The sequence below is a fragment of the Rhinoderma darwinii genome, chromosome 8, assembly GCF_050947455.1.
Source record: "Rhinoderma darwinii isolate aRhiDar2 chromosome 8, aRhiDar2.hap1, whole genome shotgun sequence".
Lineage (NCBI taxonomy): Eukaryota > Metazoa > Chordata > Amphibia > Anura > Rhinodermatidae > Rhinoderma > Rhinoderma darwinii.
Window position 1 is genome coordinate 101163646 of NC_134694.1, and position 12849 is coordinate 101176494.

The 12849-nt window shown below is 39.8% G+C and overlaps 1 protein-coding gene across 1 annotated transcript in view; it reads right to left on the reverse strand.

The window, feature by feature from the left end:
• Positions 1 to 436: 436 nt before the first annotated feature.
• Positions 437 to 12849, reverse strand: part of LOC142658798 (immunoglobulin kappa light chain-like) — a 45493-nt gene continuing 33080 nt past the window's right edge. Inside the window, exons 3-5 of the mRNA XM_075834413.1 lie at positions 12267 to 12605; positions 6911 to 6994; positions 437 to 1435 (exon numbers count right to left, since the gene is read on the reverse strand). Of these exons, the coding sequence (XP_075690528.1) occupies positions 1272 to 1435; positions 6911 to 6994; positions 12267 to 12605 (587 nt within the window). The 3' untranslated portion in view covers positions 437 to 1271. The remainder of the gene's footprint in view (positions 1436 to 6910; positions 6995 to 12266; positions 12606 to 12849) is intronic.

Consider the following 12849-nt stretch of genomic DNA (forward strand, 5'->3'; position numbering starts at 1 on the left):
GCTTGTAAAATTAATGTTCCTAAGAAGACCTTGTAATGTGTGTACCCTGGGGTGATTATCGGGGAGAAAAGCTTTTATATAACGCTCGTTGACGATAATTGCCCTGTGTAAACAAGGCAGCGATCAGCAGATGAACGCGCAAACGCTCGATCATTTGCTGATCGTATCATTTTAAAGAAGTAAAATATTATCATTGTTGGCAGGCGCTGCTGACATGATAACAATGTATAGGGAGGAGTGATCAGAGTAACGACCGCTCGTCCCCATCCATAGCTCCGTTTGACAGGAGCAAGCGAGCGCCGATCAATGATGTCTGGTTCATCGGCGCTCGCTGCACTGGCTAAATAATGTCAGGTTTAAAAGGCCTTTTACGCGATGATAAGCAGATCAGAGGGTGTCACACTGCTGGGATCCCTAGTGATCAGCTGTAATCTGTGGGGGATCATGGCAGCAAGTGATCAAATCTCCTGCAGTGCCCCATGGGGGAAATTAAGCATTACACAGCCTTAATTGAGGTCAATGGAATTTCCATGTAACGCATGGACATGCCGGGTCCTCCAGAGACACACTTTGTAACCACTCTGACTAATAGTTGAGGATCCTGAGGAAACGCCCAAACTGCACTTCCCCCATGCACCAATTTCCAATTCTGTCTCCTTTATTTCATGTAGTTTTTGGTCGTCAGTGTAGGTGTCCCTAAGGTCACTTGATGTCCACATAGGTCAATGTCATTTACCCAGTCGAAACCAAAAATAACTCTGAACATATTGATATTTATTGCAGCCAAGCTCTCATTTTGCATAATGCATCGGTATATAAACAAATACGCTATGTTAGGGTAAGTTCACACAGAGTTCTTTGACACGTGCAGGCAGAGCAAAATTTGCCTCAAAATTCCAAATGGAATGCAGATTTTCCGACTGCAAAAAACTCAGTGTGAACCTACCCTAAAGTTCAAAATACCTGAAGTATACACGATAATTACATTTAGAACTTCTGTGCTGATATTGACGTTGTTCACCGGTATAAGCGTAGCTGAAGGGTGCTATAAAGCAATAATAGTAACACATCCCCCTGATACCGTCTATCTACCTTGCAAATACCATACACTCATAGTAAACAAATATTCCAAACTATGATCCTGGCTAGCTTCTGCACACATTGCATTTATGTAATGTTTGCAAAAAGTAAAAATATATCAAAACAGAAGTAAAAATTAAAAATCAAAGTTGAAGAAAAAAATATACAACATGATTTTAGCCGATGATAACTTATTCTGCACGAGGACAATCATTAATAACGGTTTCTTCCACAGCTTTGGATTTGCACAGCTTTCTCTTAATAAGGAAAATGGACAACAACACCCCATAGGACACACTGACGCAAAGGAGGCCGCTGTATGTCACGAAAGCTACTTGGAGGACATTGACCGAATCTGTACAAAAAAATATACAAATAGTGTTATTGGATACGTCCATATGACCATCATTTATTTTTGTTCACAAAGAATAATGAGTCAATATCTTAGTGACGAGGATATAATTGCCGCCCGCCACCACAGGCTTATATATAGGGGGATGGTGTAAAGAAAAAAATTTTATTAAGCTAATTGTAAAATTATGTAACATGAAAACTTCAATATTATTTTGCGTAAAGATCCTGTGAATAAATTTCTCATTGAGACAGCAACAGACTTGATACGTTGTTAGGGTGCACGTACTCACATAGAATGGTCTCCACTCTCAAAAAATGTCCAAAGTAGTAATTGAGAAAACAGCATCCTTTTTCAATGAATTTCTTTTACAGTATTGTGTCCGTACTTGTACAAAAAAAGAAGTAACGTTTCGACCCATTACAGTGGTTGGTTCTTTTCCAAGCCCCACCTACTTTTTTAAAAGAGTCGGAGGCCACGTAAAAATATCAGCAGAGACAATTGTTAGTTTACCCTTTGTTCTCTTATTACAATTTGTATTTGTATACTTTGTAACTCCTAACCCTCTTCCCTTCCTTTCTGTACTCTCCTTCCATACCCCTCCTTTCCTATGTTTTAAAAGAAAAACTTAAATAAAGAATTTATAAAAAAAATTGATAAAAAAATAAAAATGGAAAAGTTTTAAAATTGTTGTAAAAAAAAACAAAACTTTTCTACGCCAGAAAATTACCGTAGAGTGTTTCATAAATTCCCACCAGCGTGTTTTACCATGTATGTTGCCTACATTTCAGCAAGTGATAAATATAATAGGCACATTATTTATAATGTAGTGTTTGTGGGGTCTAAGTTTGTTTGCTCTAGAAGAGGAGTTGGGTGGAATGACTTTCCTACATCATTAAGGATAGCTTTTAAATTAAATTACAATCAAATTCTGCTTTTGTGGGCAGCCACATTTGCAGAGTAATCCATTGCTTTTTGGAGGGGCCAGATGTAAAAAATTGGATTTCTGTAATGAATATTGTGCCACATGTATTGGTGCCGGTCTATGTGTTTCCTGCCCCCAAAGGATTCAAATGAAAAGAAAACAGCATTATTTTAGAAGAAAGAAAGCGTATTTTAAAGGGAAAGTCTGACATTAGTTATCCTCTGTGTTAGGGCTTATTCAGACGAACGTGATATACGTCCGTGCAACACGCGTGATTTTCACGCGCCTCGCACGGACCTATGTTAGTCAATGGGGCCGTTCAGACAGTCCGTGATTTTCACGCAGCGTGTATCCGCTGCGTAAAACTCACGACATGTCCTATATTTGTGCGTTTCTCGCGCATCACGCACCCATTGAAGTCAATGGGTGCATGAAAATCACGCGCAGCACACGGAAGCACTTCCGTGTGACGCGCGTGATTCGCGCAACAGCAGTAAAAACTATGAATGAAAACAGAAAAGCACCACGTGCTTTTCTGTTTACAAACATACAAACAGAGTGTCATAATGATGGCGGCTGCGCGAAAATCACACAGCCACGCATCATACGGGGCTGACACACGGAGCTGTTATGTACCTTTTGCGCGCGCAAAACGCACACGCTCGTGTGAATCCGGCCTTATAGGTGGGCATATGTAAGTTGGGACCCCATTGATTTTAAAAACAAAGGGGGATTTTATAAACTTTTTCTGGCGTAGAAAAGTAGCAAATGGCACAAAAGTCACAATTTGCGGGAAAAAATTATTTTGTGCCGCTTCTGTTGGGCCATGTTCAGATGTGCCGGAATTTTCCCACTGAAAATGTTGGTGCAGATTTGGGGCAATTACGCAACGAATCTGCACCAACATTTGCATATTTGACAGGTAATTCAGAGACGGTGCAGAAAACACAGCGGACTTGCCACAGATTTCAGTTTTTGCATTGCAAAGGCTGAAATCCGCAGTGAAATTCCACTTCTCCGCAACATAATGTGCATGCTGCGGAGGGAATATTCTGCACCGCAGCCTAAATTCCGCACAGTTATTTTCTGCAAAGTCTGAACTAAGTTTCCTAAAAATGTATAGAAACAAATGTAAAAAACGTCTGCTGCAGAATTCCACTGACCGCAGCTGAATTCAACAGCAATTCTGCCACGTCTGAATGTGCCCTTGCTCATGCCAACTTTTCTTTTTTCTTTTTTTATAAACGGTGGAGCTTAGTAAAATGAAGCGGAGCCACTAGCCGCCCAAGACATTTACTATAGTTTGCTTTAAAATGCAATCAATTATTTACGCCATAAACTGTACCTGGCCGGCGTAGTTTTCACTCTGTAGCATACGGAGAGCCGAAAGATGCGACAAATTTATTAAGAGGCGTGGGCCACTTAAATTTGTTGCATCTTACTCCTGCAAGCTTAAAGCTAAGACTGGCATATGAAACGCTAGTATTAGTAAATCTGCCACGTAGAATCCCATTTACAGCTGGTAAATGATTCCCATAACACTAAGAGCTCATGTACATGACCACATTATGGCTCTGTTTTGTACGAAGCCGTAAGGGTATGTGCACACACACTAATTACGTCCGTAATTGACGGACGTATTTCGGCCGCAAGTACCGGACCGAACACAGTGCAGGGAGCCGGGCTCCTAGCATCATACTTATGTACGATACTAGGAATCCCTGCCTCTCCGTGGAACTGCTGTCCCGTACTGAAAACATGATTACAGTACGGGACAGTTGTCCTGCAGCGAGGCAGGGACTCCTAGTATCGTACATAAGTATGATGCTAGGAGCCCGGCTCCCTGCACTGTGTTCGGTCCGGTACTTGCAGTCGAAATACATCCGTCAATTACGGACGTAATTAGTGTGTGTGCACATACCCTAATAGGGCTGCCATATAGGTCCATGAGCCCCGTAATGTACCTCCACATGGTTTATCTTATGCCGCTTGTATGGAATTGTTCTTCCCTATTGTCTATATGTACTGCTGTACAGGCTTCAGTCATTATAATAGTGTCTCTTCATGTGATACTTCTTTTTGGTGCGTAGAAACCATTTGTGCATACAGAGGAGTTGCAACGTTTTTTGGAAATCCTAATTGACTGTTTATAGTGTTGGAACATGGACATATGAAATAGTTAAACTTTATGTATACTCTCTAAACCTTAGTATTTTATTGCATTAGCGTTCATTTATCAGAGTATTGAAAACACAACAACTTGGAAACTGTTATTTTGTGCAAGACAAGTACATGCTGCAGTATTTGGACAGCGAAATTGAAATTCACATTCTCCCTATTTCGAACAGCTGTTAATCTGAAAATTACTTGGACATTCCAGGGCCGTAATCTCACCTCCCGAGGGGGAGTACAAGGGGTGGATAGAGAGTAAAAGCAGGAAGAGGAATAAATGATATCCTTCCCTCAGCAGACATCTGTATGATATTCTTCCCTCAGCAGACATCTGTACTGCCCAGGGACAGTTTGAGGATGGAGAGCTGGAAAGTTTATCATTCTAAATAAATTTAATTGTCTTACATTGTTCTGGGGATTTACCCACTTAGAAACAATTGATGTGTATGTACATCAACAACGCAGATGTTGTCGTCTGTCACAATACAACTGAAAGGGAATGTGTCGCTAGAAATTATTATTATTTTTTTTTGTTAAACAATTATTATTTAAGTGATTACACATTGTTTTGATTATTTAAATTTTTTCACAAGTCAGGAAATATTATAAATTAGATTCTAATTTATAACATTTCCATGTGCTGGTCACTAGAGGGAGCAGTTCCCAAAATTGCAGCATGGTCAATGTGGTAAAGCAACCTCATTGCTTTATGCTGTAAATTTGGGGTAGACACACTCGCTCTAGTGTCTTCACACAATCCCCCCTCCCTTATTCTGGCTAGTGCCAGGAGAAGGAGGGGGTTGAATCTTCAAACCTCCTACACTGTGTGCCGCCATTTTCTGAGCAAATGCACAGTGTAGGAGGATTAGATACAGTGCTAATCAGGCAGTATAACACGAACATACACAAACATAACTTACCTGCTCCTGCCGCCGCTGCCGCCTCCGCTCCTATTCCTTGCGTCTTCGCTTCCTTGAACATATGGCCAGAAGCCGCAGCCAGATGTCATCATCTGACTGTCCGGCAGCAGCTTCCGGTCCACATGAAAATGGCGCCGGATTTCGCTCTGCTAATAAGCTTCATTTTCGTCTGTGTGGGAGCGGCGCATACGCCGTTCCCACACAGACGCCGTACGCTGCAGTGAATGGAATGGCTCCCGTTCGCATTCTCTATGGGGATGTATGTGCCGTATTCCATCTCTGTATGTGTCGTTAATCGACACATACAGAGATGAAAAAAAGAATGGCAGCCCCCATAGAGAAGTAAAAGTAAGAAATAAAAAATAAGTAGTAATAACACAAGAACACAAATAAAAAATGTTTTAAAAATGTCATACTAAAAGCAATATTATAAAAAAAATTATAATTTCATGACACCTTCCCTTTAATGTTTTAATACCCACCAATGATGATAGACAGACAGACAGACAGACAGACAGATAGATAGATAGATAGATACATACAGAAATGAGGCAGCACTCCAGAGATAAAATAAAAAAAGTGTGGTGCTTTATTGATCCATAAGCTCAGTGCAACGTTTCAGTTCTACCATAGAGCCTTTTTCAGCAGCGGTTCTGGTGGCATATGAAAAATGAAATTCTAATCTCTCATATGACACCAGGATCTCAGTTCTAGCTGTGACACACCCAGAGATATCGCCAGTTGAAAACACAGTTGGGAATGGAAGCTGTATTCTATATGATCACACTGTATTGCTGGGCAGGGAAGGGGGAGAAGCTGTATGCTGATTGGACAGCGTCATACAGAAATTATTACACCGCCCAGAGTGAAAAGAAAGAGTCGCCTCCTATTTGGCTATTAGAGGCACATTAGCATATTTAGAAAAATTCTCATAACTTTGCAAATAATAAATGTTTTTGAAAAAAAAATATATGTAGTTATCAGCATCATAGCGCCTATTAGATTAGTTAGGAGATAGGGAATTAATAAACTGGTGATAGATCCTCTTTAATTTAGATTTGTATCATCTTAAAAACTTTCTTAAACTACTTTTTACATTATTATTTTTTAGTCCCAACACGGTACTTGAACATGCGATCATTTGATTGCTGGTACAATGCACTATAGTACTTGCAGTGTATTGTGCAATTTGCATCATCCTATTATTAGGGGAAACAACGCAGCAGACCTGGGGCTTTCACTAGTGCAGCGGGCCCCGCAGGGGGCGTTGGGCTGACAGAATCCCCCCCCCCTTTGTCTGTTAGATGCCGTGGTCGCTATTTAGCACCAGTATTTGTCATTTAGCCAATCGTGTGACTAATAAGCAACTTTGCTCTTCTCTAGCCGCTGAACCTCTTATGTAGATTCTTTTATCTCAATAGAGCTTGATAAATAAAAACACAGTCTTGGAAAATCTAATACCTGGAGATATCACAAATGTCTTTTCCTCTGTTTTATTTTTTGTTGGTGACAGTTCTTCAGCGATCAGAATCAGGGGATCACATTCTGAAACACATAAAAACATGACAATGAACAGCAAAAGTGTTTTGTCAATGCAAGTGGAGCTTGGGCTGCTGGAATCTGCTGGGAGAGAGCGTGCACGTAAACCTGCAACCTCTAATCCGTAACCACTCTGGTCGACAGAATCTAAGGCGACGCTAAGGTGTTCACCAAAGCTGACCGCAAGGTGAGATGAGCTTTGCTGCTTAGAACCCAGGTTGTCTTAACAGAATGTAGTTTTGGAAAAGAGGTGCAATGTAGGCAAACCTGAGCTGGAAACCAAACGGCCAATAGGTTAACTGAAAGTCCAGAAACGGAGTAGAGGTAACCAGACAAGCCACGGTCAAAACCAGTCGAGAGCGGATAATCAGAATCGGTAGGCAGAGGGTTAACGAGAGACAAGCCGAGGTCAGTATACACGAGGTCCAGAAAACAGAAATGCAGGAGCAGTCAGGAGCTTGATCAGAAACCAGGAAACAGGAAGATTCACAAGCAAAGACAGGAGGGAAGAGACAGGTATAAATACAAGCCCACAGCTGATTGGCAGAAAGACAGAGAAGAGAGATAGGTTCAAGGTAAAAGAAGAACCGCCCAGAAGCTAGATAGGTTGTCATAGCGACCTTACGGGAACAGTTGTTTTCCTAACAAAAAAAATCTGACACCGCAGAAGTTTACATTGATGAGCTGACAACACCACTAGTGATATATCGATAAAGGATTCTTGATACATTTATTAAAGGGCTTATCATCCATAATTAGACTTTATTGGGGTGACTAATGCTTCTGACGATAAGAAGAGCTCATCATCAACGAGATTTACAGCATATTTAAATGATCCTTCCCTTTTTACAAAAAAGAAGAGAAGGATCAACACTTTCCATCACTTTTGGCACCACCTGAACAACAGGTATTCTAGGAGTGGACTTATGTCTCATCAATGACAGTCAGTGTCATTGAAACATATAGTTGTCTATGAATGTCTACTCCTTTATTTCATAGGTCTATAATAATTTTTTGCTGGATAATTGTTTAAATGATTAACTACTGCCACCACTAGGGAGAGCTTAGGAGCTTACTGATACTGTTTGTACAGTGAACTCAATAACACAGTATGCAGTACGTTTCTAAGCTCCCCCTAGTGGTGGCAAAACTTTGCTCTGTAATAGACAACCGGATCTCTGACTGTTATAAAGATAACTTAAGAAATCAAACAGCCTAAAAAATACATGATGGTAAAATGTGGAAATGTAATTTAAGCCTCTGTGGTATATGTTATATACCTTATAGTAACTTCAGGATTTATCAAAGCCAGTGCTTTTCACGTAATTTACTCATGTGCACTCACTATGGGGCTGCTGGGAAATCATTGATCTCTGTGATAACCTTCCTCCGGCTGTGGTAGAAGATTATTAGCAGTTATAGTGCACACATTATTTTAACCACAAGCCCCTAAAACGGTGGTTTAGCAGCAGTTTGCTTATAAAGAAGGAAGCCAATTGTGAAACGTGCAGCTTTTTTGCGGTGAACACATCTCACAAGACTCACTAAACTGCAATCTTGTGAAAAAGTTCACAGGGCCGGATAGGAATTTTTATTTCAACCACAAGGTTAACCTTAACAACAACGGTCAACCTCGCATACATAGATCATACCACTTTCTACTGAATTGGACCACATACTGTCCTTTCTGTGTTATGGCTGAAGCCTGATTCGATCTGTCCAGTTTGGAAGCATCTGGGCTTGAGCATTAGGGTATGTTTACACGTAAACTCAAAAACGTCTGAAAATACGGAGCTGTTCTCAAGGGAAAACAGCTCCTGATTTTCAGACGTTTTTTAAGCAACTCGCGTTTTTCGCTGCATTTTTTACGGCCGTTTTTGGAGCTGTTTTCAATAGAGTCTATGGAAAAACGGCTCCAAAAACGTCCCAAAAAGTGACCTGCACTTCTTTTTCGCGGCGGTTTTAAAAAAAAATCAGCATAAAAAAACGGCCCATAGGAACAGAACGCAGTTTTTCCCATTGAAATCAATGGGCAGATGTTTGAAGGCGTTTTGCTTCCGTTTTTATGGCCGTTTTTCAGCCTGAAAAATGGCCGAAAATAGGCCGTGTAAACATACCCTTAGTCAACACCAATAGCATGTAAGTCGCAGGGAAATCAAATTCACTCTAGGATCAAATTCCCTCTGGGATCATAGTTAAACTATCGACTATAGTCATACACATTCGTCTATAAGTCATCAACTGGCTCTAAGGGCGACGAGATGGATGAATACTGTATAAGTGAATTATAACATTTCAAATAATATAATTCCCATGTACCTTTAACCCGAAATGACAAATTTTCAGAGAGTGGTAGTTTAATGGAGTTATCTCAAGAATAAAGGTTATGTCCTAACCACAGGATAGGTGAAAACATGCAATAATGGTGGTCCAACCACTGGGAACCCCACCGATCACGAGAATGGGAGCCTTGTTCCTCCGAATGAACTGAGTGGCAGGTCGTGCATGTGCACTGCCGCTACATTCACTGTCAATGGGACTGCCGGAGATAGCTCCATGCTCTATGGCAGCATGTTATCTCCTATCCTGTGGTTAGGAGATAAAGGGGTTATCTGAAGAATAAAAGTTAAGAGTCCAACATTTTTTGTATTTAGTGCATTATTCTAGCAATAATCTTTTTCTTTTTTTAGTATTATTATAGATAAAATTACGTTATTTTTTTTACTTTTATTTTTTTTCATTTTTATTTTGGAAGTTTACACTAAAATGGGAGATAAAATGGTTTCGCCATTTTGTTTTGGTCGTTTTAAAATAACAGGTCATCAGGGCAGAAAATGGGTACGGATTTTTTTTATTTTGTGTGCGTGTGTGTGTGGTATTAATATTTTTTTTACATAATATGTGCCCTAAAAGATCATACAAGACCTTTGCGGGAACATTCAAACTTCATATTTATTTTCTTTTTGAAAATTTTTTTTTTTGGAAAACGTTTATCTTGAGTTTCGGGTGAAGGTACATAAAGGAGGGAAGGAAGGAAGACCTGGGTAAACAATTGGGCAAGGGATGGAAACAAATGACAAAACAGGTAAGCAAACAATAAGTACAAACAACAACATCAAAAAAACATCTCTGCTGACCAGGCTGATCATTATGTTACAGTCTTTTTAACACTACGGTTTTCCATAGGAGCCCCAGTTACAGAAAAAACAGTCCCTTGTGATTACATGAGTCACGGTCAAGTGATCGCTTGGTCCAATAGAGGCATTGCATAAAAAACCTCAACATGCTGTTGTACACATAAACCATTGTATGTTTTATGTTCTATTCTATGTACATGTCAACGATTTGCTTTATCAGTGACTATGTTTGCTACACATGTATTAGCCCCATAATTTGCTATTCTTTGCGGTCATTATAGTTATTCTGTGTAGTACAGTGAACCACCATGGCAAAGGCTGGGAGGAGAAGCATTGAAGATAGGGAAAACAAGGGTCAGACCAAAAAGAAGCATTGAGCTGGGGTAAAATCTCATATGTAAAAGGATTTTCTGGATTGTCGAAAATCCATCTTCAAATAACTTATTAAGGAACTGAGTTAATAAACGGGCTCCCCTATTCATGACCCTAGTTTACCAGCCAGAGCAGAGAGCAACTACAAACAACCTCTCTAAATAATACAGTGTAATACCTAATTTTCCCTGTAGTGGCGCTGTAGGGAAATGCAACACTTGCTCCTGAATTTCCTCAAAGATTTCAGCTGATTGCTTGAGGTCTTAGAAGTGGGACACAGTGTGATCAGTTTAATGTTGGGGTAGCCTTCTAACAAAAAAAAAATTCCCTGAAGCAAACAACACCTTGAAGTTGAGATAGGCTTTTAACCTGTTAGTGACCACCAATACGCATTTTCACGGCGGCCACTAATGGGCTTTATTCTGGTGCAATAGCCTTTTCATGGCGCCGCATCAGAATAAATAAACAGAGCAAGGAGCCGTTAAATATCCCTGCTCTCAGCTAGAAGAGGTAGCTGAGGACTGGGGGCGTCCCTGCTCGAACAGGTGAGATTGATATTTGTATCGATCTCTCCCGTTTAACACCTAGCGAGCGCCGCATCTGAGTGGTTTTGGAGAGCGGGAGGGAGCTCCCTCTCTCATCGCATCGGCACCCAGCAATAAGATCACCGGGTGTCGTGTCTTCTATGGCAGCTGGGGGCCTAATAAAGGCCCCCAGGTCTGCCTGTAGTAAATGCCTGCTAGGTCATGCCAGAGGCATGGCCTAGCAGATGCCTGTCGGTTTTAAACGGACAGGCACTAATACACGGCAATACAAAAGTAATGCCGTTTATTATAAAAGCGATGGGCTGATCGCATATTAAAGTCCCCTAGTGGGACTAATAAAGAAGTAAAAAAAAAGTTTAATAAATTTCATTAAAAAAAGTGAAAGAAAATGAAAAACCCACTTTTTCATCTTACAAAATGCTTTATTATTAAAAAAAACCAAAATAAAATAAAAAAAGTTACACATATTTGGTATCGCCACGTCCGTAACGACCCCGACTAGAAAGCTATTACATTATTTAACCCACACGGTGAACGGCGTAAAAAATAAAATAAAAAACAATGGAAAAATTGCTGTTTTCTGTGAATCCTGCCTTAAATGTGATAAAAAGTGATCAAAAAGTCGCATGTACTCCAAAATGGTACCAATAAAAACTACAAGTCATCCTGCAAAAAAAAAGCCCTCATACAGCTGCATCAGTGGAACAATAAAAAAGATATGGCTCTTCAAATATGAAGACACAAAAACAAATAATTTTGAAAAAAATTTGTTTTTACTGTGTAAATAGTAAAACATACAAAATCGATACAAATTTGGTATCGTTGCAATCGTATAACCCACTGAATAAAGTTATTGTGTTATTTATACCACACGGTAAACGTCGTAGATTTAGGACGAAAAAAAGAGTGGCGAAATTTCAGGTTTTTTTCTATTCCCCCCCAAAAAAAAGTTAATAAAAGTTAATAAATAAACTATATGTACCCAAAAATGGTGCTATTAAAAAATACAACTTGTCCCGCAAAAAACAAGACCTTATACAGCTATGTCTACGCAAAAATCAAAAAGTTATAGCTCTTGGAATGCGACAATGGAAAAACTTAAAAAATAGCTTGGTCATTAAGGTTTAAAATAGGCTGGTCATTAAGGGGTTAAAGGCAAAAGACAATCACAGAGTTTTTTTTAGCCTTTCTGGCAACAATAGTAAAGAGCTTGTTTTTTTTTACCTTCCCAAGACATGTCATGTTGTCCAGTAGAAATAATGCTCCTAGTTTGTATACCGGATTCATGTTGCATCAGACATGTAACCTCTGTCCCTTTCTTCCATCGTTTTATCGGTATAGTAACAACAGAGGTTTGGTGGAATGTATTGTCTGTATTTTGAATGTGTTGGAAAGTTAGGAGCTCAAGAGGCAAAGATTTGTTATTGAGGAACCACTTAATCCGTAAGGGTTTAGGAAAGTAACGCTCAACATAGCACAGGAAGGTGGCCTCGTGACGAGACTGGATTTCCGAAGGAGAAGGTTCAAAAATCATTAAGATTGGTCTGTGAATTTCTTGAGTTTCTAGGAGATAAAATTAAAATAAAATATAAATGTAATTCTCTGCAGGAATTCAAAATTAAGAATAGATAGAAGATATGTAAAGGAAACACATGCATTCACTGATGAAGCTTCCATGTCCAATTATAAAGTAATGTTACCCGTAGACGTTCTAATGTCTATGAGGACTGGAAGACCCATGCCCTTGTACTGCAGCCGGGGTAAAAAAAGACTAGAAAGGTTGGCTTTCTAATAAAGAATCTATCGT